Genomic DNA, 25,462 nt, shown 5'->3' on the forward strand with positions numbered 1-25,462 from the left:
TCCAGCCCAAATAAAATCATTTCCAAAAAAAAGCTTTCATAAAGGTACTCTGTTTCCCAAAGAGGTTACTGTGGCTTACCCCACCGTATAAAAATACTTGTGGCGGGAAAGCCCACTCAGCTCTGACCGGCCCAGGCCAGCACTGCTGTTTGTTCCCGTCCGTCTCTGCTGGGTGTTTGTGAGACTGGCCACCCCCACCCCCACCCCCACCCCTCTTGTTTGTTCTCCCAGTGTCTCAATCCGGCCACTCCAGCCATCCCTGGCGGATGTGGCGAACCCCTGCTTTTGCTTGGCACATGCTTAACAACCTCACTCATTCAAACCCAAGAGGGCGGCTATCGCAGATCTTATTGACCTAGCAGCGTTTCACGGGCATCACCCGAAGGATCTGCCAGCGACTATGAGAGAAAGCGCATCAGGAGCCTTGGGGCAGCAATGAGACCAGGGCCGAGCTGGAGGCGGATGATGGAAAGCCTCGCCCTTACAGGTGGACCAGTGCAGGAGCAGCAAGACCTGCGGTGCGGGGCTCAACACCTTGGCTCTCTGTTTATTGGCGGCTTCGGCCTTCTTGCTTACAAGATAATTTACTGTTCAAGGTCATTAAGAGCTCTCTAATCTCAGCAGACTTGTTGGAATGTAACTTCCTTGGTGCTGAAGAGATGACTCAGCGGTTAAGAGCTCCAGCTGCTCTTCCTGAGGACCTGAGTTCAATCGCGGGTACCCACATGGCGGCTCACAACCGTCTGTAATGCAGTTTGGTATCTGACGCCCTCTCTCATCACAGGTGTGCAGGCAAAATGTCCATTGGCATGAAATGAACTAAAATTAAAGTAAAATTTAAAAGATTAAAAAAAAAAAAGATTAAAGGCCGAGCGTTGGTGGCGCACGCCTTTAATCCCAGCACTCGGGATCTACAAGAGCTAGTTCCAGGACAGCCTTCAAAGCCACAGAGAAACCCTGTCTCGAAAAACCAAAAAAAAAAAAAAAATTAAAAACATGAATCTGTGATTATTTACATGGTCTTAAACATCCAACAGGAAAGTATGACCAAAAATGTAAAGTAATTCTGAGAGCGTTGATCAGTTTAAAGGGGTTGAGAGATAGCTCAGGGGTTAAGAGCACTGGCTGCTCTTGCAGAAGAACCGGGTTCAATTCCCAGCACCCAACCCACATGGCAGCTCACAACTGCCTGTAACTCCAGCTCCAAGGAATCTGATGACCTCTTCTGAACTCTGAAGTCACTAGGTAAATTTATACACCACATACATACATGCATACATACATACATACATACATACAGTATGAAACACTCATACACACATACAAAGTAACATAAATAAATCTACAAGGGGGGAAGGATGCAATCTGTCAAATTCCAGTAAATTACTATCTGATGCATCTGTCCAGCATTAAATCCTATTTCCCTGAAAGTACTCAAAATGAGAAGTACAGCAGGCTTTCTGGAAAGACGAACCAGTTGAAGACTTTGCCTTCTCTTGGAAAGAGATGCCAGGAGTCGAGTTTAGACAGGATGTGCCGCCATGTAATCGGTCAAGGCCTCTTGTGAGCTCTCCTTGCGCCTCAGAGTCTGCTCGGGCCTGTCTTCAGATCCCATCATCTGCGTTATATTTCCCCTTCTCCTCCTCATAACCAGCCACCTCACACCCAAACCCATGGCAAGGCTTTTTTTAATTTCTCACTGTGTCCCTGGGCTGGCCTCAAACTCACTATGTAGACCAGGCTGGCCTGCCTCGGCTTCCCGAGTGCTGGGGTTAAAGGTGGGTGCCACCATTCTTGATATTATTTATCCTTTCACACCAATGTTTTAAAAGATTTTTTAACTCTCCCAGCACTCGGGAGGCAGAGGCAGGCGGATCTCTGTGAGTGCCAGACCAGCCTGGACTACCAAGCGAGTTCCAGGACAGCCTCCAAAGCCACAGAGAAACCCTGTCTCGAAAAACCAAAAAAAAAAAAAAAGAAAAAAAAAGATTTTTAACTCAGACACTTGCTTTTGCCATAATACCTCTTCCTCAGGGATTTGGGCCCAATTCACTGGGGTAAGGGGTGACAAATGCTCTGGCCACTTCTAGATGAGAGGGGGCATCAGCCAGGTGGGTTCCGTCCTTGGGGTTCATGCTAAGGAGAGGTGGGATGCGCGATGTCCAGGGACCGGGACTGGGGTGATCCTGCCTTTGTATGAGGACATGCTCAAAGGTTGGCTTTCTGTAGTCAGTGCTATTTTTAGATCTCGAATCTGGGAGACACGAAAGCAATAAGTGTTGTGTGGTGTGACGTCTTCCGGCCCCTGTCCAACCTCGAATGGTGACTATCTGAGTTGCTTCTCTGTTGCTGTTATAACAACCCCGACTAGAAGCAACTCGGGGAAGAGAGCGTTGATTCCGTCTTACACTGTGAAGCCCGTCCGTCATGGAGGGAAGCAGGGCGGGAACTCAAGGCAGGAGCTGACGCAGAGACCATGGAGGAATGCTGCTTACTGACTTGCTTGCCACGGCTTGCTTTCTTTTTTTCTTTTTTCTTAAGTTGACTGAGAACTCACTAGAACAAGCTCTACAGTCTTTTTTTTTTAAGATTTGTTTATTTATTACATATACACCAGATTGAATTGTAGATGGTTGTCAGCCACCATGTGGTTGTTGGGAATTGAACTCAGGACCTCTGGAAGAGCAGTTATTGCTCTTAACCTCTGAGCCATCTCTCCAGCCCCCATGGCTTGCTTTCTTATACTCAAGATAGGCACCGCCCGCAAGGAGCTGGGTCTTCCCACATCAGTTATTAATGAAGAAAATGGGTGGGGGGCTGGAGAGACAGCTTGGTGGTTTAAGAGCACTGGCAGCTCTTCCAGAGGACCTGGGTTCAGTTCCCAGCACCCACATGGTGGCTCGAAATGGCCTGAAACTCCAGTTCCAGAGTATCTGATGCGCTCTTCTGGTCCTCTGTAAGTTCCAGACTTGCATGTGGTACATAAGCCATACATGCAGGCAAAACAGCTATATGCATAAACTAAAAATGAACATAAAAAAGAATTTTATGTTAAAAAAAAATCTGAGTGCAGACATGCTCGAAAGCCAATCTGATGGAAGCAATTCCTCAACGGAGGTTCCCAGTAGAGTATGTCAAGTTGACAAACACTAGAAACCGCCTCCACTCAATCACAGTTCATTTGTCAGCAACTGTCATCAGTTTCAGACAGGAGGATCTTAAAGGAATTCTTCTAGAGGCTTCTAGGCAATGTCACTTGGTCTTAAAGCTACTCACACCCATCCAGGGCGTTGGGTGGAGGGAGGAGCTTCTCTTCTTCCTGTGACATTATGATGTCTGCGACTCTAAATGACTGAACTCATCGTCATCAGTGACTTTGTTACAGTCATTTGTGACTGAGGGAGGCAAGCATCAGAGGCAGGCCATCCAGCAGAGAGAAGGGAGGGCAGAGCTGGAGAGGATGGCTCACCAGAGGCCCTGGGTTCAGGTCCCAAGTACACACGTGGCAGCTCACAACTGCCTGTAACTGCAGTCCCAGGGGAACCAGTGGTGTTCTTCTGGCCAATATGGGTGTGACATACACACACATGCAAATAAAAACCAATCTTAAAGAGAGGAACTATCCTTTTGGCAGCACTAATCTCTTCATTATAGTGAATGCACAATTCATTCTTCCATCTTTCTAATTCACAGCATTATAGCTTTAAAGAATTTTTTTGTAGCGTTTCTTTTTAATTTTACGTGTGTCGGTGGTTTTTGGCTTGCATGTACGTCTGTGTGTGCGCCGTGTGCACGCAATGCCCTTGTAGGTCAGAAGAGGGCGTTGGATCCTCTAGTGCAGCGGTTCTCAACCTTCCTAATGCTGCACCCTCTTAACACAGTTCCACATGTGCTGACCCCAACCACAAAATTATCTTCCTTGCTACTTTGTAATTTTACTACTGTTATGAATCGTAATGTAGACATCTGATATTTGACCCTGGTGAAGGGGGTCATTCGACCTCACCAAGGGGTTGTGACCCCACAGGTTGAGAATCACCGCCCTAGAGCCTGACTTACAGATGACCTTGAGCCACCATGTGGTGCTGGGGATCTCCCTCAGGTCCTCGGGAAGAGCGGCCTGTACTCCTAACTGCTGAGCCGTCTCTCCAGCCCCCAGTGTTACAACATTTTACAACTCTTACGTCATTCAGGGATATTTGCAGTGGAATTTTCCTGGTAGCAAAAGCATCCTGCGGTCCTGGGATGAAGCTGGGCAGTAGGGTCAAGCGACATGTGTGCAGCCTGCAGGAGTCCTTGGTCTGTGTAGCCCTGCTGGTCCAGTGATATTCCTCTGGATGGGTAGCTACTGGGACCTCAATATGGCAGGCCTCACCAGCAACTACAGACCACGGCTGAGCTCCCCCACCGCTGAAGCAAAGCCACGACCTCGCTGATTACAACGAGTGGTTATTTCCATAAGGAAGACCTGTTCTCGCCTTGTGCCTAGGCCCTGGGGAAACTCAAGCTGTGGTGCCCATGCTACCTACCCTCTCAGCAGTGAAGCTGCCTACCAGACTAGCCATTCCTGAAAACACAGCAGGTCGTAGGAATGAGTTACTCATACCCCCTCCATTCCAGCCCAACAGCTGGCCTCAGAGCACTGCAGAAAGTCCTAGTGAGGAGAGCCGGCCTTCCGACCGGGCGGCTCGGGACAACACCTGTGAGGCTGGTGTGCTGGTATTCAGGGTACATTAAGTGCTCTGAGTCACAAAGCAATGACTGCATGGTGGCAGCTGCTTCTGTAATTAGAGCAGATAGGTATGGAGACAAAGGGACGGCAGAGGGACATCACCTTTCATGATTAAGCCTAATGACTTACTCACCCATGAGCGCCCTCATCTCCATCACTTGGGGCTCACCAGCTTGGGATGCAGGGAGGACTGCCTGCCTCTAGGAAAAGATAGTGTTGTTAATTGTTTACGAGGGTTTTTTGTTTGTTTTTGTTTTTTTGAGACAGGGTTTCTCTGTTTTTCTGTGTGGCTTTGACTGTCCTAGAACTCGCTCTGTAGACCAGGCTGGCCTCAGACTCACAGAGATCCGCCTGCCTCTGCCTCCTGAGTGCTGGGATTAAAGATGTCGCCACCACCAACCAGCTGTTATTTTTATTTACATGTATGTGAAGGTATGTGCAACACGTGCACAGAGTATCTAGATGGGGCATTCGATTCCACTCCCTCCTGGAACCGGAGTTTCAGGCAGTTTTGAAGCATCCAACATGGGTGGTAGGACTGAACTCCGGTCCTCTGGAAGAGCAGTCCTTGCTCCTAACTGTTGAACCTTCTCTCCAGCCCCAACATTGAATCCTGTATCACATGATAAGGGTGAGAAAGTAGGGTGCCCATGTTGACTAGGATGACAGATACAGGCTAATCTTGTGCATTAGGAAGAAGGTTGCTGCTTCAGTGTGTGTGTGTGTGGGTCTTAGCGGACTGGGCTGTTGCTGGCTCTAGTCATACTCTATGATGTCCATTTACAAAAGCTAATGGAACACTCCTGTACCCTGAAAGGACAGGGTTACCCAAAGCTAATACTAATATATGTATAAATATTTACTACATCCAATATCACGTGGCCTTGTCTTTATTATTATTATTATTGTAGACAGGGTTTCTCTGTATTGTTTTGGAGGATGTCCTGGAACTCTCTCAGTAGACCAAGCTGACCTTGAACTCACAGAGATCCACCTGCCTTTGCCTTCCCAGTGCTGGTGTTAAAGGCACTGCCACTGCTTGGCCTGCTTTGATTCTTTTTTTAGTAATTTATTTAATTTTGTTGTATTTGCATTGGTATGGAGGTGTCAGATCCCTTGAAACTAGAATTACAGACAGTTGTGAGCTGCCATGTGGATGCTGGGAATTGATCCTGGGTCCTCTGGAAGAGCAGCTTTTAACCTCTGAGCCATCTCTCCAGACCCTGCTTTGACTCTTAAAAGCAAGCAAAGGTGGGGTGCTGGGACGGCTCAGTGAGCAAAGGAACTTGCCACCAAGGCCTGAAGAGTTAAACCCTTTGAAATCACACCGTAGGAGATAACCAACTCCTACATGCTGCCCCCCCACCTCTACTCTGGGCACCTTGGTATGAGTGTGCTAAATAAATAAATACAACTAAAGAAAAAAATCCCAAACATGCAGTAAAACTGCAGAATGGAAGGACTTAGAATATATATTAGGGGAGCTCAACGCAGTCTCAGAAAGAAAAGAAGCATCTGTTTCCCCTGATAGTCTGACCGTAGCCTTTAACATCTATGTTCGTATGTAAACAAGGATGACATGTAGAAAGGAGGACAAAACGTTAGGTGACAAGGACAGGCGTCACAAGGCGACCACAGAGAATGTTTTTCTAGTTTCGGCTCTCGTGGATTTTTTTCCTCTTTCTTATGGGGATAAATGAATTAAATATAAACGTTTGATGGTGGAAGTGTCAATTCCACTGTGATGTACCACAGCTTCAGAACGACTATTCTAGCTTTAGAGACTTCCACCATCTCAGGGAACTTTGGGTCTGCTCGACCTTGGGGTGTGTGTATGTAATTACACATTCTTCAAAATTAGGGTTTTTTTGCTTTGTTTAGATGAGACAGGCTCTCTCACAGGGAAGCCCTGGCTGGCCTGGAACTTGCTATGGAGACCACGATGGCCTGAAACTCACAGAGATCTGCGTCCTGAGTGCTAGGCTTATAGGTGTGTGTGTAGGGCTCACAAGAGTTTTAATAAAAAAGAAGAAAAATTAAAACACAAATGCTTAGAGTCGAGGGCAGAGTCCTTGCTTGCTTTGTTGAACTTAATTGTAGCACTGTTTAATGAGCAGGCCAGGGACTGATGAATTCAAATTCTTTAAAATAGCTGAAGATTAAAGGGAATTAAATTTAGTGCCTCTGGGATGTCTGATTCAAATTTGTTTTAAATGACATAATTGTTGCATGTTACATCTGAGATTACATCCCAGAGAACTGGTTATGTGTGAGGTTATGCTACAGGAAACCAATTTCCCATGTCACAGGCAGATGAGGGTGGCTGTAATGTCACCACTCGGGGAAACATGAGTGAGGTGTCACGGAAATGAACGAGGGAAGGCTAGTTACGGCATGATTAGCCTGCCCTGTGTCTTCAACAGCACTTAAATCACTACAAGTGCAAACTGGGATAGCTTCTCAGGGTATTTATTTGTTCATTTTATTTAGTGGGGAACGATCCCTCCCAATCACACAAACGAGGTCATGCTAAATGACTTTAGGAACCTCATTCAAGAAAGAAGTGGGAGATGTACATAGGCATGAAACTGTCGAAGAGTAAAAGATAAAAAAGAAACACATATGTAAATGTTTATATTTCAGATTGTAAAAGAACAAGACATGAAATTCCTATTTCTGTTCCTTGCGATTTTTTTTAAACCTAATGTAATTGCAAAATTCTCTTCCCCCAGGGCTTTCCCCTCCACAATTAATCTTTCCACACACTCCCAATGACTATTTCCCCAAGCGTTAGAACACTTAATTCACAGTACTTCAGCTTCAGAGCTTCCCAAACACTGCCGGGCTCTTGCCCAGCGCCACAAGCCACGCCCTTTCCTTCTTAAAAATTGGTTATTTTTGTAGATCTATTCCCATCTATCGTGAAAGCACCCCTGCAACGAAAACTAACTTCCTTGGTCTACTGAGCTGGGAACCTCTGAATTATTTACTTAGGGTGCTGAACACCTATACTTCCATGTTTGGCCCCTAAGAGTTTATTCTCTATCCTTCCAAAGGTAGCACCCGTGTCCTGGGTTATCAGAGCCAAGCAAGCAACTGTGAAAGTCTCCACCGTGCGAGCGGAGGCAACGCTTTCAAAATACGTCATTCATCTTCATACTCGGTGGCAGCTCACCCATACATCCTTTATAAGCACCATTAAGTATTGGTGTTTAAGACCTCAGTCATGAGAGGTAAGCTTTCAAATTTATAGGCACAAGGGGGTTGGCAAAGGGACCTTTTCTCTTACGTACTTTTCTTTTATTAGAACAAAAGCCAGTTTGAGCACACCTCCAAGCCCGGAGTTGCTATTTGTCAGGCAGGCGCCTTTTAGAAAGCCGCGTAGTGCATTAAATTAACCGACTCCTGGACAAATCTGATTCGGGGAGAAAAGTATTTCCCACGCCTAGAGTGACAAACGCAACTACGAGGCATGCTTAAGCAGACTGTCAAACTTTTATGTTTACTTAAAAAACAAAACAAAAAAAAAAACAACCCGCATAGAAGGAAGAAGTCAGGTCTGTTGCAGCAGCCTTGTGTGGAACAGGAGGCTCACCTGGACACACAACAGACGCGGGTCTTCCCCGGGCTGCCCTCCCTGGGGAGGGGAGGGGTGGACACCGCTAGACCTTTGTCCTGGGGACCTGGGGAGGGGCGACTTTCTGGGACCCGCGGGGCCACCTGTGCCGGTGGAAACCACGCACCGCCGGGACCTCAGTGGTCGCCCGGCGACACCTTTTGTGGGTCGATACAGGGGGCGCCCCCTATGGGGGCGGCTGGCGACTCCACGCTGCAGCCGGGGTGGGGGAAGGCCATGGCTCCCTGGATTCCGAGTGCGAACCCCGACTAGAGCAGCTCTGGGGCAGGCCCCGGGGAGAAGAAGCGCGGCGGCGAGCCGGGCTGCCTGCGCTCGGCCCCGCCGCGTCCGCACCGCCACCGTGAGGCCGAGCCGGAGACGGTGGGGACGGTGGCGCCGCCGCTCCGCGCTCCGTCTCCCCGCCGCCGCCGCCGCCACCGCGCCGGGCTCGGGCGGGGGCATCCGCTCCGGTCTCCCCGCGCTTTCGCGCTCCCGCTTCGCGTGCGGCGGCTCGAGCCGGGGAGGGAGCGAGGGAAGGGGTGGAGGTGGCGGGGGGGAGGCCGAGGGGCGGATCCTGCCTGGGGGCTGATCCCTCCCTCCCCTCGGCCGGGCTCCGTGGCGGCAGCGGTGGCGGCGGCTGCTCCATTCCCCCTCCTCCCCCGGGAGCGGCGGCCGGGCCGGGGGAGACGGAGCCGAGGGCCGGCGCGGGAGGAGGAGGAGGAGGCGGCGGCGGCGGAGGCCGCGCTCCCTCAAGCCGGGCCGCGCGCGGACCTGCTCGGTGGCCCGGCCCGCCCGCCCGTCCGCCCGCCCGCCCGTCCGCCCGCCCGCTCGCCCGCGCCCAGGGGTCCCCCCGAAGCGAGGGGCCCGGCCGGCCGCTGAGGTAAAATGGGGGCGGCGGCGGCGGGGTCGGAGCGAGCGGGGGCGGCGGCGGGGGCCGACGGGGACCGAGCGCTGCGCGCAGGGGGGCAGCCGGGGCGCACAGGGGCGTCCCGGTGGGGCGCGGGGGCGACGCGCGGGCTCTCCCCTGGAGCGAGGGCGGCGGCGGAGCCGGGGAAGGCGCGCGAGGGGGAGCTGCAAAGCGAGGACCCCCTCCCGCACCCGCCATCTTGTTTCTCCCCGGTCCTGGCAGCCGAGCGGCTAAGCCCCGCCCTCCCCGTGCTCTCCTATTGGCCAGGCTAGACGAGAGTTCCGCCCTCGAGGGGGCCGCTCTTGGCGCCCGGGTTCCCCCTTGACGGACAGGCCGGGCGGCCAATGAGTGCTCGCATCCCTGCCCCCGCCCCCTCGTCGGCTGGCGCTCGCCTTCTCTGTAAGGGTCGGACTCGGCGTCAGTGGCTGTGGTGCGCTAACCCTGTGGTGTTTGGGGAGATGTTTCTCTCCTCTCTCGTTCAGGGGCCGGGGCCGTGAAGACTCTCCCGGAAGAGGCGCCCCTTCACAGGGGGCGGGGAGCTTGTCTGGGGTCTCCCCTGGTCGCCTGAGTCTCCCGAGTGGCGTGCAGGGCGGGTTCGGTCCAATTGTTGAAACTCCTCGTTCGGGGGGCCAGGGTGAGGTGGGCGAGTCGAGTTGGGGCTCAGGGGCAGCGAAGGACGTGTCTTGACGGGGTGTTGGGGATACTAGAGGTGTGAGTAAGATAAGACTAGTGTACGCGAGGAAACTCCCGCCAAAAGTAACCTGGTCTGGATGTTAGCTCCTTGTGGGCGACACTCTTGGCTTTCCTCAGCAGCAGCCCTGGCTCGCTGTTTGCTCCTGGTGACAGCGGGGAGCCCCGAGTGGGGATCAGGACTGGAACTTGGGGGTGGGTTGAGAGAGGACTTCTGAGGCTGCAGATGTGTAGAGAGGGCCACTGTAGACTCTTCAAAATTGACACTCAAGTGTGTGTTCCCTCCCCCAGAGGCTCCTTACCTTGGGAGGGCTGAGGAATACTTCGTGTTTGTTCAGGGCTGGAGCTGCTTCTGAGACCTTGACTTTTCTCCCTCTCCGGAGACAGGGTTTCTCTGTGGCTTTGGAGGCTGTCCTGGAACTCGCTCTGTAGACCAGGCTGGCCTCGAACTCACAGAGATCCGCCTGCCTCTGCCTCCTGAGTGCTGGCATTTGCCAGTCCTGCCCAGCAACCTTGACGTTTGTAAATGATCTAGTGCCTCCAGGGCTTCGGGAACCTGAACAGAGTTGCTATCTCGGTTCTGTCTCCTTTGGCTCGAAATGGGGTTGTATACCTGCTACATACTGCTCCTCAGTCGGGTTAGTTTAAGTCACACCTTGGAATTTAAAGGCCTTATCACTATGGTTGTCAACGATAATTTATTGATCCTTCTTAAGAAAATATTTGCCAGGACGGTGGTGGCAGACACCTTAATCCCAGCACTTATAGAGGCAGAGACAGGCAGATCTCTGAATTCAAGACCAGCCCATTCTATACAATGAGTTCCAGTACGTCGGAGCTACACAGAGAAACCTTGTCTCAAACAACAAACAGTAGTTATTTTTGTTCATTCTTTTATCTTTTTGTTTTCATTTTTATGTGTATGGGTATTTTGGCTGATATATTCCTGTTTTCCCTGGGAGTCCAGATACCAATACCCTGGAACTGGAGTTAAGAGTTGTGATCTATGCTGGGTGTTGGTGGCGCACAGCTTTAATCTCAGCATTGGGGAGGCAGAGGCAGGAGGATCTCTAAGTTCGAGGCAGCCTGGTTTACAGAGCGAGTGAGTTCCAGGACAGCCTCCAAAACAATGCAGAGAAATCCTGTCTCGAAAAACAAATAAACAAACAAAGTTGTGATCCACAATGTGGGTGCTGGGAATCAGACCTAACTCCTTTTAACTGCTGGGCCCTTATATATTTATTTTTTAAGGAAGAGTCTCGCGGTGTGCCGTAGCTGGTCTGAAAACCTGTGTAGACGTGACTGACCTCAAATTCCACAGAGACTAGCCTGCTTCTCCCTCCCAAGTGCTGGGATTAAAAGAACGCCACCGCTATACCCTGCACTGCCCTGGGTTTATCAATGAAGTGTGGAGACAGAGACAGGAAAAACTTTGTCCAGGTTACCTGGGACTAAGATTCAAACCTAGATTGGTGCGAAACACCTTTGTAGAGATCGAGGCATCTCACTGGTGTTCTTAACCTCCCATCTTGAACACAGGAGATCTGGAGTCACATCAGCTTTGGCTGAGTCACAGTTTTCTGAGCTTCTGTTTCTTCATGCCTGAGATGAAGATAATACCGTTCACACAACCTCCCGAGGTAGCAGTGAGACATGGTACAAAGAAAAGGCCATTGTAGTGTGCTGAACTATCACCATTGTATCTCAAAAGTCTTCCTGGAAATGATGGCCTTGGTAACTGCCAGAAACTGCTCCTTAGGGGCTGGCATAGATCCCTACATCCAGAGAATGCTGCAGGAAGCATAGGGCTTTCTCTGCTACCCAAGGGTGGATCAGAGATAAATACCATGGGATAGAGATTTCTGAGGCAATAGTACATTGAGAATTCATCTCAGATACCACCCCCAATCAACTTGTCCTTGAGCTCAATGAAAATCTCAGAAGGCTTCTTAAAATTTAAAAGGTTTCGAGCCGGCTGTTGGTGGTGCACTCCTTTAATCCCAGCACTTGGGAGTCAGAAACAGGCAAATCTCTGTGAGTTCAAGGGCAGCCTGGTCTACAAGAACTAGTTCCAGGACAGCCTCCAAAACAATACAGAGAAACCCTGTCTCAAAAAACCAAAAAAAAAAAAAAAAAAAAAAAAGATTTCCTAGAGACATTCCCAGACTTTGCACGACTTTGCAAGTTTTGTAGTTGGAAATGCCCTACACAGTTATCTTAGGTGCTGCCTTCTGCAGAAAGTACCCTGGGTATTATGATTTGAAGCATTTCAGACATCTTTACTCTTGACAGGGCCAAGAGACAGAGTTTCTAACTATGGTAAGATGTCTTGGGAGAGGCCTTAGACCTGTGATTTAATTTTAAATATTTATTTATTTAGAGACAGGGTCTCATATATAGCCCTGGCTGTCCTGGAACTCACTCTGTAGACCAGACTGGCCTTGAACTCACAGAGAGATCCACCTGCCTCTGCCTCCCCAGTGCTGGCACTAAAGGTGTGTGCCACCTCCGCCTGGCCTTTTCTTGTGTTTTGTTGTTGTTGTTAGAAAGTAGATGGCAGTCTCATTGTCACAACTATTGTTTTCCCTCCCCTTTTCAAAACAAAACACATACATGATCTTCGCTGGGCATAGCAGCCTACATCCTGAATTTCAGGACAGCCAGGGCTATGTGGAGAAATCCTGTCTCAAACAAACAAACAAACAAAGACATGGCCTTGCTTTGTTTCTGGCTTTGAGCTCCTGGGCTCAAGCAATCCTTCTAATTTACTATCTTGCTTTTGGAATCCTTTACCATCGTCTTTTTCCATAATTAACTGTCTCACAGCATTGCATGTATCATTACAATATTAGATCTCATCTTGTGTCATGTCATAAGGACCCGTCTATGTTCTTTTAGTTGGATAGGGCTCCTTGAGGACAGAGATCATAGTGTTGAATTTGAGGGCTGGGGCAGGGCTTACTGTGTAAGCATGAAGACCTGAGTTTGACCCCCAGGACCCACCTAAACATTATGCAGAGTAGGCCTGCAACTCCTCCAGTACAGAGGGACTCCTACCTCTGCCTCCTCAGTGCTGGGATTAAAGGTGTACCATGACTGCCTACCTGGGATTTGCAATTTTAAAGTAATCAGAAAAAAAAAAGTTTCAGCCGGGCGGTGGTGGCGCACGCCTTTAATCCCAGCACTCGGGAAGCAGAGGCAGGCGGATCTCTGTGAGTTCAAGGCCGGACTGGACAGATAGCCTCCAAAACAATACAGACAAACCCTGTCTCGTAAAAACCAAAAAAAAAAAAAAAAGTTTCACTGATAGAGTGATGTTTGTGAAAAGACTAAAAGAAGGCGATGCCTTTTGGGTGCTTTAGAGGGTTGTCGTGTGGAGGGAACAGCCAGATCTCGTGGTGTCCACTTAATAGAAGGGTGAATGAGTGCATATAGCAATGGATATCCAGTTTACGCTTTTGTGACTCTCTCTCTCTTTAGGCTCATCTTTGCGGTTTCCAGTTGCCATGAGGAAGCCTCGACGAAAGTCACGGCAGAGTGCCGAGGGCCGGAGGTCCCCACCCCCATACAGTGTTAAGTGTTCACCCGCACGAGAGACCCTGACTTATGCCCAAGCCCAGAGGATTGTCGAAGTGGACATCGACGGCCGCCTCCATCGGATCAGCATTTATGACCCTCTCAAGATCATCACCGAAGATGAGCTCACTGCTCAGGACATCACCGAATGCAACAGCAACAAGGAGAATAGTGAGCAGCCTCAGTTCCCTGCCAAGTCCAAGAAATCCTCATCTAAAGGCAAGAAGAAAGAGTCCTGTTCCAAGCATGCATCTGGCACCTCCTTCCACCTCCCACAGCCCAGCTTCCGTGTGGTGGATACAGGTAGCCAGCCGGAAGCACCCCCATTGCCTGCTGCTTATTACCGCTACATCGAGAAGCCTCCAGAAGACCTGGATGCGGAGGTAGAGTACGACATGGACGAGGAGGACCTTGCCTGGCTAGACATGGTGAACGAGAAGCGTCGAGCAGACGGGCACAGTTCGGTGTCGGCGGATACCTTCGAGCTGCTGGTGGACCGGCTTGAGAAGGAGTCATACTTGGAAAGTCGCAGCAGTGGGGTCCAGCAATCGCTCATTGATGAAGACGCCTTCTGCTGCGTGTGCCTGGATGACGAGTGCCACAATAGCAATGTCATCCTGTTCTGTGACATCTGCAACCTAGCTGTGCACCAGGAGTGCTACGGTGTCCCCTACATCCCGGAGGGACAGTGGTTATGCCGCTGCTGCCTGCAGTCTCCCTCTCGGCCGGTGGATTGTGTCCTTTGCCCCAATAAAGGTGGAGCCTTCAAACAGACCAGCGACGGCCACTGGGCCCATGTGGTCTGTGCCATCTGGATCCCTGAAGTCTGCTTTGCTAATACCGTGTTCCTGGAGCCTATTGAAGGCATTGACAACATCCCGCCTGCCCGCTGGAAGCTAACCTGTTACATCTGCAAGCAGAAAGGGCTGGGTGCAGCTATCCAGTGCCACAAGGTGAACTGCTACACCGCCTTCCATGTGACATGCGCACAGCGGGCTGGACTCTTCATGAAGATTGAGCCCATGAGGGAAACGAGCCTCCACGGCACCATCTTTACCGTCCGAAAGACTGCCTACTGTGAGGCCCACTCCCCGAGTGTTGCCCCTGCCCGGAGAAAGGGTGACTCACCCAAAAGCCTCACCGAGGCGGGGGATGAGGATGGGCTGAAAGAGGGTGGTGGGGAGGAGGAAGAGGAACCAGCAGAGGAGGAAGATCAGGAAGGCCAAGGTGGGGTGGGCAACCCCCCCAAGGGGGTGTCCAAGAAGAACAAGATGAGCTTAAAGCAGAAGATCAAGAAGGAGCCAGAGGAAGCTGGCCGAGAGACACCCTCCACCCCCATCCCCATGGTCACTGTCCCACAGATACCCTCTTACAGGTGAGCCTCGTTAGGAGGGCTCTTGAGGGTCTTCTCCAAATGCAGTTGGATATCTGACCTCCTCTGGGCTCCCAGATTCAATCTTGTCCTTTAGAACCAGGATCCGTCTTGTGCTTTTGTCCGTGCCCTCTGAGTAATGTGTTCCCTCTGGTTCACTATGGCATAAATCACTTACGTTGCTTAGAAACCTGGGTGACAGTGTATCAGCCGAGGTGGTAGTTCTCACAGTGACACCAAATGGCGTTGTGAACAGGGTAACCCTCCACTGCTAACCACGCCGTGGATTTCTAGATGGCTATCATCTCTGGTCTTTGTACATGCAGGCTGTGTCCCTTATGTCACCTCATCTTTGTGACAACCCCGAGGGCTCCCACACAGGCTCCCCAAAGCCCATGGGGGAACAGAACTCTTCCAAAATGGGGAGCAACTGTGTTAAGGGTTCGATACCTGCCTTCCAAAAAGCTCTGTCTTGGGAAAAATGGGGACTTTTTATGTACAAGGGACATGGAAGGGGCAGTCCTCCTCCAGAAGCTTTAGATTCAGGGGAAAGTTCAGCTTTATAACCAAACCACCTGGACCTCCCTGAGAGTCTGTCCGCAGAGACTTCTCTGTTCCTGTGTTAAACTGTCAGTTCGGTAGCTGAGTCTGCTGGAGGGTTGGGAGCTTAGCAGGGAAGATTTTCCAGCAGAGGCCACTTCCAGGTGATCCCTTTAAAACATCACGGTAGCTAGGTATGTTGATATACACCTTTAATCCCAGCACTTGGGAGGCAGAGTCAGGTGAATTTCTGGGAGTTCCAGTTCAACCTGTCCTACATAGCAAGTTCTAGGCCAGGGAGACCCTGTCCCCCCCACCCAAAAAAAAAGGAAAGAAAGAAAAGCATACAGTGTTAGAGAAAGAAGGAGGGAATCTTGGAAACTATTCATCTAATGTAGTCCTTGCACCTTCTCCCATATTCCCAGATGAAGAAACCACAGCCACAGGAGGTAACGTTGTTCACTCCTTTGTTCATCCAATGAGGTATTTATTGAGCACTTACTACATGCCACATCCTGTTCTAAGGAGTGGGCCTAGGTGGAAAGGGGCAGATTCTGGGCTGTAAGTGCTGGGCTGTCTTCTGCCCGAGTCTGGATGAGAACGTTAGCGATAAAGCAGTACTGGCAGGTTGTAGGACATCAGTCATGTGAGGGAGCAGGAGGCCAGACTTGCTGCACTGGGAAGATACCAGAACAGGACGAGGACAGGGAGGCTCTGTCAGAACTTCAGCACCTCCTGAGTGTGTCTTCTGGACACAGCTGGCCTTGGTTATCTCTCTTTCTCAATAACTGGGTCAGCACTTAGTCCCCACCTGTAGGGTATCTGTGCCCTGGGGCTAGCTTTTGGTTGTTATAGCTGCTGTTTGAGGAGCCGCTCTACTGACTAAGAACAAATACACCATTTAATACTTTGCGTGACCTTTGGTAAGTTGCTTAATTGGACTAAGCCTGGGTTTGTGAGCAAACTCACCAGCCAGAGTCGTGAGGAATAAATGAGGCACTATGAGTCAAGTAACTTAGCACAGTACCTGGCAGGTAGTAAGCGCTCAATAAATGGTGGCTGCTGCTGCTATGTCATTAGGAGTCCTCCTCTACCTGCACAAATGCTGTTAACCCCACTGTGGCCAAGAGGCAGGGAGAGGGGCGGCCTGCAGGTGGGCAGGTGTGCTTGGCATGGGTGTTGGTGGGAGTCTGTCCTTTGGGGAAAGGCCTAGGTAAGCTTGGCTTTGGGGAAGGACTATCTGACCGGAGACGGCATTGATGGGCAGTGCCCGCCCAACACGCCCGTCTCCTAAGTTTCACCTCGATTAGCTATCCTTGGTTCTCTTTCTGTGGAGTGGGGCGAAGAGATAAAGCAGAGGAAAGCACAAGAAAGCACTGGGGCCTTGTTTACCCTGGGCGTGGACTGTGGCAGTGAAGGGTTCATGGATTCAGATCCATCCCGCCCGGGGCCGCCATCTTAGCTGCATTAGGAACGTTGGCCTATCCAACCTGTGTTCCTCAGGTGCTGCCCAAGCTTTGTGATTTGGGGACGGTGCTGCTCTGGAAGGTGTTCGCAAGTTTAAACCCAGATCCTAAGACTTCACTGGCTGCAATTTTAGAGCTTATATCCTCTTATATGTTTAGATTTTTTTTGTTGTTGTCATTTTTCTCCTTTTTCCATTTGGTTAAAAATTAGGCAGTTTTAGGATGCTAAGATTTTTTAAATGAAAAAAAAACTTTTTAAATGAAAAATCAAAGGACAGCTGGGTGCATGCCTGTAATCCCAGTTACTTGGGAGGCTGAGGCAGGAGGATCGTAAGTACCAGGCCAGCCTGGGTACTGTACTGAGACCCCCCATCTCTCACACATGTGCACACACACACACAAAAAAAAAACCCTCTGAGGTCAGATTACTTTGAGGGGTTACATTTGGGTATAGAAATCAGTAACCTGGCATACCCTTTTTTTTTCCGAGACAGGGTTTCTCTGTATTGTTTTGGAGGCTGTCCTGGAACTCGCTCTTGTAGACCAGACTGGCCCCGAACTCACAGAGATCCGCCTGCCTCTGCCTCCCGAGTGCTGGGATTAAAGGTGTGCACCACCAACACCTGCCTCTGGCACACTTTTTTTGAGCTTGGTTATGGCTTACCCCAGGGTCTGGTGAGATCCTCAGCCACAAAAGGCAGGAAACTGGCCACATAGCACACAGCTTACTCAAATTCCTGTTTTCTTCTTGTTGCACTCATCAAAAGGAGGCTATGGGTTCAGGAGCACAGGCCTGGCTCTCAGTCCCAGGCAGCCCGACTTCTGTGAGAGGGTTCCCTTGATAGCGCAGGGCTGCAGGGCGGGATGGAAAAGCAAGTGAAACAGGGATCGCTGAGATCTGGCTAGGATGCTGTGTGTAGCCTGAGCTCCCCACTGACCTGTCTCTCACCCCCCTGTGCCCCTACTCAAGGTTGAACAAGATCTGTAGTGGTCTGTCCTTTCAGAGGAAAACCCAGTTCATGCAGAGGCTTCACAACTACTGGCTGCTGAAGCGGCAGGCTCGGAACGGCGTCCCCCTCATCAGGCGTCTGCACTCCCACTTACAGTCCCAGAGGAACGCTGAGCAGGTAGGTACAGTGCTGATGGCGGAGGCTCCTGGAGGAGGGTGAGGGGAGGAGGAGAAGGAACGGTGTGAAGGTGGGTTAAACTCCTCCCTGAACCTTCCGAGGAGCCTTGGCCTGTGGGATCACCTCAGACCCGACGGCAGCTCCCCTGGAAGGAGACGCTTTGCATTGGTTCTGGTACTAATGAACCTCAAAGAGGCCATTCCCCTCGGACTGATTAGATCAGACCAGTTCTCCACTTCTCCCCGTGCCTTCCGTCTGTCTGGCCTGTCCGTAGTTTGTCTGTTGGCTGCTGTGTGTGTGGTCTGCTGTGCCTGTACCTAACAAAGGGCTTTCCTCTGTTTGGACAGCGCAGAAAACATGGCATAGGAATGGAATGAGGGATTCTGGATTTTGTTTGTTTTAGACTTGTTTTATGTGTATGGTGTTTTGCCTGTATGGACGTCTGTGTTCTCTGTGGGTGTCTGTGGCCCACAAAGACCAGAAGAGGATGTTGGATGACCTGGGACTGAAGTTATAAATGGCTCTTAGTCTCCACTTGCTTGTTGGGAACTGAACCCTGGTCCTCTGCAAGAGCAGCCAGTACTCTTAACTGCTGCACCATCTCTCCAGTCCAAACCCCTTACAGTTTGACAGTTTTACAAGCAAGAAGTCATTTTACCTCAGCTGACCCAAAGACACTCAATACTGCAAAGAAACCTTAACAAGCTATATCCACATGTTGTTTCCAAAATTTATGGTGGATATTTCTTGCTTCTAATCTGTTGACTGCTTTCAGCAAATGATTATCACAATACTCACACGCTCTCATTGAGTGTACACACACACACACACACACACACACACACATACGTCTGTCTGGGTCAGAGACATGGAAGCAAACATGACAAGATGAAGGCTATGCTTAGGTTGTAAAAGCTAATTGCACAGGAAGTCCAAGGCCTGTAAGATTGGTTATATCGTTCTCTTAAAGGCAGGTTAAACTTAAGCAGGCTGAGTACACAGTAGAACAGTAGTCTGACGACATAATCCTATTTGTTTGTTCTGGTGTTTTGAGGCAGGGTTTCTCAGTGTAACTTTGGAGGCTGTCCTGGAACTCGCTTTGTAAACCAGGTTGGCCTCAAACTCACAGAGACCCGCCTGCCTCTGCCTCCCCAGTACTGGGATTAAAGGTGTGCACCCCCCATTCCCCCTCCTGCTATCTGGTCTCTTGCACCTCTGGTTCCCCAAAGTCTCTGCAGCATTAGCAAACTACCCCCCCTCCCCAGTCTTTGTTCTGATTTTCCCCATGATTTGTTTGACACTGTGGATCGCTGTGCTCACAGATCTGTTTGGTACCTGTTTTTGTTTGCTTTACGCTGTTACATTCTTGTGTTTCAAATGCTGAGCTTCCTCCTTCGCTTAGCAATGGTGACCTCTTCCAGGACTGGATCCACGGGTTTTCTTTTACTTTGCAAGTGCAGGAGCCGTTTGCATGCACGCGTCTACAGTAGTGCAGTGCGTGCAGGGACTGGAAGCAGAATCCCCTGGAGCTGGGGCTACAGGAGGTTGTTGTAAGCCAGGTCCTCCGCAGGTCCTAACCCCTGAGCCATTTCTCCAGCCCTGGAGTCGCTGAATTTTGCTGTTTTACCAAAGTATTTTCAAACCTTAAGCAACTAGTGAGAACTTCACTTTGTGTTCTAGCCAAGGCAAAGCTCCAGGGTGAGATTCTTCCGACCCCGTCTTGTTAGTTTTCTCCTGAAAGTCTTGCCAGCTCCGAGGACCATAGCTGAGCAGCCGTGTCTCTAGCGTTGGGGAAGCGGCCCTAGGTGACCCTTCACTGTTCTCCTGCAGCACCAGGAAGCGTGGGGACAGGTCCTGGGTGGTGTGGGGGAAGTCGGGAAGAGGCGGGATTCCTGCATGTGGAAGCCCTCCGCGGGGAAGCAGGGCTGTCCTGTGGGAAGGGAGGAGGCCACAGCCCGTGTTCTTGCCTTGCTCAGCGGGAACAGGATGAGAAGACAAGTGCGGTGAAGGAGGAGCTGAAGTACTGGCAGAAACTCCGCCACGACCTGGAGCGGGCGCGGCTGCTGATCGAGCTCATCCGCAAAAGGGAGAAGCTCAAGCGAGAGCAGGTGAGCAGAGCCCCGCCCCGCTCCCAATAGAGCCCTATCTGTCTGTGGCAGCAGAGGACTCGGGCAGCTCTCTGGTGCCAGCATTCCTTTTTCCCGCCGGTGCTGAGCACTGTGGGCTCTGTGATCTGCCCACTGGGGATTGGGTGGAGTGCTTCTGCTGGGTGGCGTCTGTGTTTTGTGACTCAGCTCCCTGGGGCTGGAGCCTACCCAAGCTTACTTAGTCCCTCACACCTGAACTGGAGTTCCTGATTCAGGAGTTTGTGGAGGGAGATTGACCTGAATGGTATGAGAAGCTTCTGGAGCTATGGCATGGCATTACAAGATGACAGCCTCCAGCCTGAGATTCTCCCTGGGCCATTTATGGACTTGGAGCCATTTAAAATTTCTAGCCTCAGTTCAAGAACATTCTATAAGCCCCTGACCACAGGGAACGATAAGGTCAGTGGTACAGCGCATGGTTTAGGGGCAGGAGGGGTCTTGTCAAACTGGGTCTAAAGCCTGGCTCTGTTCCTTTCTATTTCTGTAGCACTAAACAAACCACTTAATCTCTGAATGCCTCCGCTTCCTCATCTTCAGTTTCGAGAGAGCAGCAGAGCTGACATCGTAGAGATTAGTTCATGTCTGCAAAAGTTGAGAATAGTGCCTGGCACATAGTCAGGACTGGCAAGGTGGTAGCTGCTGTCATTATTAGTGGTAGTACCGATACTCTGCCCTGCTGGAGTGTCTGCTGGGGTGCTCCACACATGACACAGAGAAAACGTTATTAACTGAGCGGATGACAAGCTCAAACTGTTCTCTCTAGCCCAAGAATAGCAGCTGTCACTCGCATGTTTTCAAGGCCTGGGTTAAAACTGTTCCTTCTTTCATTCAGTTCCAGTGTAAGCTCTCTCCTCAGGCAACAGTTTGAGTTCCATGCTGCATCCTGGGGGCATGTGTGGCCAGGGAGGACCTCTCAAGATCTCTACAGGTCAAACTGTAGTTTTTCTCCAGGCTTGTCCTATAACTTGGATTATCTTCCTAGCTCTGGTCAGGTAGCAGGTTTATGTTGATGTGGACAAGAAGCAGGAAGGAGCTTGTCTGTCTCATGGCATTGCCGTGTTTCATGTTAGGGCACACATGTAAAATAACATTGCACAGGGCACCACTGCAGGTGTTGCTTGAGTGGTGAGCCTGGACTCCTTGGTCACTCTGGACCCACCCACACAAACGTTCTCAGGGAGAGCTCTCAGTGTTGTGAGAGGCACATGTGCTCACCTTCAGGGTCATCTGTGTGCTTGCACTCAGGCCCAGGCTCACACGCTTTCTCAGTCATTTTCCAACCAGGTAACCCATGGCAATTCAATCAAGTTGTCACCAAACTTCGTGTGTCATAGTTATAAACTGGGGGTATTAATTTCTGCTTCAGTTTCTGTGTTCTTAATTGAGATAATACAGGGAGAAGAGCAGTATGGCATAATGGTCTGGAACATTCTGTGGAAGCCAAATGAAGCTCCGTACTAACTTGGCCCCATTAGCCATGCAACCTGGAGTCAGTTACCTGGTCTCTCTGTCTCCACTTCCTCACTTAATGTCACATAAAATGCCTAGACTGGCCCCCATGCAGATCCTCCCATAACGTATATCTATAACTAAAAATAAAGTAAATCTTTTAAAAATGCTTAGACCATTACTTGGGACCTAGCATGGGTCATAAAGTGTTAATTATTATAATCAATAATTGTTATTACTTCTGTAAGTTTTGGTATGGTTCTTTTGTTTTGAGAAACCCTGTCTCAAAACCTTGTGAAGAACCTATTGCACACGATTGATAGCAGCCGGGTTAAAGACTCAGTGCCTCTTTGTTTTTTTTTTTTTTTTTTGGGTTTTTTTTTTTTTTTTTTTTTTGGTTTTTCGAGACAGGGTTTCTCTGTATTGTTTTGGAGGCTGTCTGTCCAGCCTGGCCTCAAACTCACAGAGATCCGCCTGCCTCTGCCTCCCGAGTGCTGGGATTAAAGGCGTGCGCCACCACCGCCCGGCTCAGTGCCTCTTTGTTGAGTTACTCTGGTCACTCCTACTTTCCTTACAGGTCAGGGTGCAGCAGGCGGCCATGGAGCTGGAGCTGATGCCCTTCACGGTTCTGCTGAGGACAACCCTGGACCTGCTGCAGGAGAAGGACCCTGCACACATCTTTGCTGAGCCTGTCAGCCTGAGTGAGGCAAGTCGCCCCTCCAAGTATCAAACCCCTCCTGGAAATGACCTCTGAGGAAACCAAAGAAGGGGTGGGGCCACAGGGCGTCCAGAACTGAGGGCGGGGTGGTGTCTGACAGGTGTCTGGGTAGACCACGCCCTGAGGCTCTCAGTGAGCCTGACATGGCCACAGCAGAAAGTTGGGTGCGCCTGTGTGGCCCATAAATAGTTGTTGTAATTGTACAGGTTTTATATGTTTAGGTTCCAGATTACCTGGAATTCATATCCAAGCCAATGGATTTTTCTACTATGAGGCGGAAGCTGGAATCTCACCTGTACCACACCTTGGAGGAGTTTGAGGAGGACTTTAACCTTATAGTTGCCAACTGCATGAAGTATAATGCTAAAGACACAATTTTCCACCGAGCAGCTGTCCGCCTGCGGGACCTGGGAGGGGCCATCCTGCGGCATGCTCGTCGGCAGGCAGAGAGCATCGGCTATGATCCCGAGAGGGGTACCCACTTGCCCGAGTCACCCAAATTGGAAGACTTTTACCGATTCTCCTGGGAGGATGGTGAGAAGCTTGGATGGGTAGGGAGGAGAAGGACCAGGAAGAGAGACACAAGGACAGGGCCCAGAAAGCCCAGGGTCAGGGTGGGCCTTGGAGGTGCGAAGCAACCGTTGGGAGCCAATAGGTGTGCTCAGTGTGTGGCTGGGATAATTCTGAGGCTTCGGCTGGTGCACCGAGTGCCTGCTGAGTGTCAGGAAAGGCGTGGCTGTCTGTTTAGAAAACCACGGCCTATCAGCAGGCGTCATCTCCTGGAGAAGTGTAGCACTTGCCATGCAGTAGTGTAGCACGGGAGCACGGAGTGGGAGGACCAGAAAGTAGACTGCCTGTGAACACCCCACTACCCTGCCTGTCTCTGTTTGGTGCATAGTCACCCACACCCGGGACTGCTAAGCCATTGTGTGCCTGCCGTATGGCCATAGCTGTCACTCAATTGCTTCCTGTAGCTGTTTCCCACATTCTGGCCTATCATTCCTAGACAGCAGTGTTGTAGGGCCAAGCCCCACACTGACACTGCTGGAAGTCACTGACCTGAGCATTCCAGGGGTTTATTTTGTATCCAGATTTCTCTGGCCCAGCGTGAGTCACATGCTTCAGCCTCTTCTGTCCTCCCTTTTCCCTGGCAGTGGACAACATCCTCATCCCAGAGAACCGGGCCCATCTCTCCCCAGAGGTGCAGCTGAAGGAGCTGCTGGAGAAACTAGACCTGGTGAGCGCTATGCGGTCCAGCGGGGCCCGCACCCGTCGTGTCCGCATGCTTCGCAGGGAGATCAATGCCCTTCGGCAAAAACTAGCACAGCCAGCGCCACCACAGCTACTGTCAGCGAACAAGACAGGGTCCAGTGGGGAGCTGGCAGCAGGACCTCAGGGCGACACAGCTGTGCTGGAGCAGGCCCTGCAGGAAGAGCCGGAAGATGATGGGGACAGAGGTGAGACAGGGTCACAGGCAGGGTGCGGGGTGGGTAGGGTAGTAGGAGGAGTAAGAGGCTAACATCTCTTGAGAGTATCCTCCCAAGTATAGGTCTCACCCTGCAGGTAAGCAAAACCCTTGGCAAGGGTCTCCCTTCCGACCACCTTTGGGATGCTATTACAGATATTTAACAATCAATGGAAAACAAAATTTATTTTATCAGAGTAGATTGTGGCTCTTGTATTGGTCTGGGCTCCCAGGGAATCCAGGGGTTCTGGAACAGTTAGGTGCAGGGTTAAGGGAGGGTCTTAGACATTAGGGTGACGGAGTCCAGAAGCTTTGTACTAATTTAAGTATGAGGCAGTTTTGCATCTGATACAGCGGCACTGAACATTACAGCTAAATAGCTTACTCCACCACTCTGGAGTTGCTCTGAGAACAGGTTAGACTGGGATGTGAGAGGATAAGGGTGGGGACGTAAAAACTCTTCTAGCCTGGATCTTTTTAATTTTGTGTGTATGGTTATTTTGCCTGCTTCTATGCCTCTGTGAGGGTGTCAGATCATCTGGAACTGGAGTTACAGGCAGTTGTGAGTTGCCATGTAGGTGCTGGGAATTGAACCTGTGTCCTCTGGAGGAGCAGCCAGTGCTCTTAACTGATGACCATCTCTCCATTCTCCCCAGTCCCCTACTCCCCATCCTTTTTTTTTTTTTTTTTTTTTTTTTTTTGGACAGGGTTTCTCTGTATAGCTCTGGATGTCCTGGAACTCGCTCTGTAGACCATGCTAGCCTTGAACTCACAAAGATCCCCCTGCCTCTGTGTCCCAAGTGCTAGGAAAAAAGGTGTGCACCACCACCGCCCAGCTTGATTCTTGGTTTTGATCCCAGCTGGCCATCCCAGTCAGAGGTGTCAGACTATAAAAGGCCTAATTGATTCAAGCAGGTGGCTTTCTCAGGTGTAAAGGGACATTTGCAGCCGTGTTATGAGAATCACTTGGTAAGCTGTCTAAACTGTCCCCTGCCTTAGTGATTTAAGGACGCCATTCCCAAAAGCCCAGGAGCCATTTATGAGCTGAGCTACTTCCCATGCCTCCCCTTTGGTGAGGACAGAGTTATCTCACTGGTGCCCTTGCCCTGAGCCCAAGGTTTGGGGAGGCCTGCCACTCACATAGTCTACACCTGGGAGTTACCTCTACTTGGTAAGGCTCAAGTTGAAGCCAGTGGCCTGTTTTATTGTAGGTTGAGGACATGACTGAGAAGCCACACAGGACATCAGAAGGCTCTTCATAATTTTCCTAGGGCAGTCAGCATGTCGTTTGAATTCCACCCCTTGACTCATGCACAAGTGACCAATTGCCTTAGCATCGCCATGAGGGTTTCAAGATAAAGATGAAGAGGTTGCCATGGGGAGGTCTGGGCTATGGCTCTGGAGTAAAGCTCCAAGTGGAGCCGACTGTTTGGGAACCCCTGACTTAATGCCCTTGGTCTGAGTCCCTACATTTGCAGGCACCGTTTCTGCCTGCCGTGTGTCCTCAGAAAACAAAGTTGTCTTGGTGCGAGTCGTAATCCTCCAGTCTGTGCAGCTGAAACCTCACCTAATTACTGGCTAAGCAGGTGGCTTCCTCGGATATGAGTGACATTTGCAACACACACTATCAGGTCCCAGCTCTTTACAGGACGTCCAC

The 25,462-nt window shown here is 50.5% G+C and overlaps 1 protein-coding gene across 2 annotated transcripts in view; it reads left to right on the forward strand.

Moving 5' to 3' along the window:
• The first annotated feature begins 9,147 nt into the window (after positions 1–9,147).
• Brpf3 (bromodomain and PHD finger containing 3) overlaps positions 9,148–25,462 on the forward strand; it is a 34,936-nt gene continuing 18,621 nt past the window's right edge. The window contains exons 1-7 of one of the 2 annotated variants that reach the window (XM_040732179.1): positions 9,148–9,228; positions 13,426–14,896; positions 17,870–18,026; positions 20,003–20,134; positions 22,200–22,328; positions 22,562–22,874; positions 23,495–23,797. In XM_040732179.1, the coding sequence (XP_040588113.1) occupies positions 13,452–14,896; positions 17,870–18,026; positions 20,003–20,134; positions 22,200–22,328; positions 22,562–22,874; positions 23,495–23,797 (2,479 nt within the window). In that variant the 5' untranslated portion in view covers positions 9,148–9,228; positions 13,426–13,451. The remainder of the gene's footprint in view (positions 9,229–13,425; positions 14,897–17,869; positions 18,027–20,002; positions 20,135–22,199; positions 22,329–22,561; positions 22,875–23,494; positions 23,798–25,462) is intronic. The other variant, XM_040732178.1, reaches the window with a different exon arrangement.

The sequence above is a fragment of the Mesocricetus auratus genome, unplaced genomic scaffold (genome assembly GCF_017639785.1).
Source record: "Mesocricetus auratus isolate SY011 unplaced genomic scaffold, BCM_Maur_2.0 Super-Scaffold_100027, whole genome shotgun sequence".
Taxonomy (NCBI): Eukaryota; Metazoa; Chordata; class Mammalia; order Rodentia; family Cricetidae; genus Mesocricetus; species Mesocricetus auratus.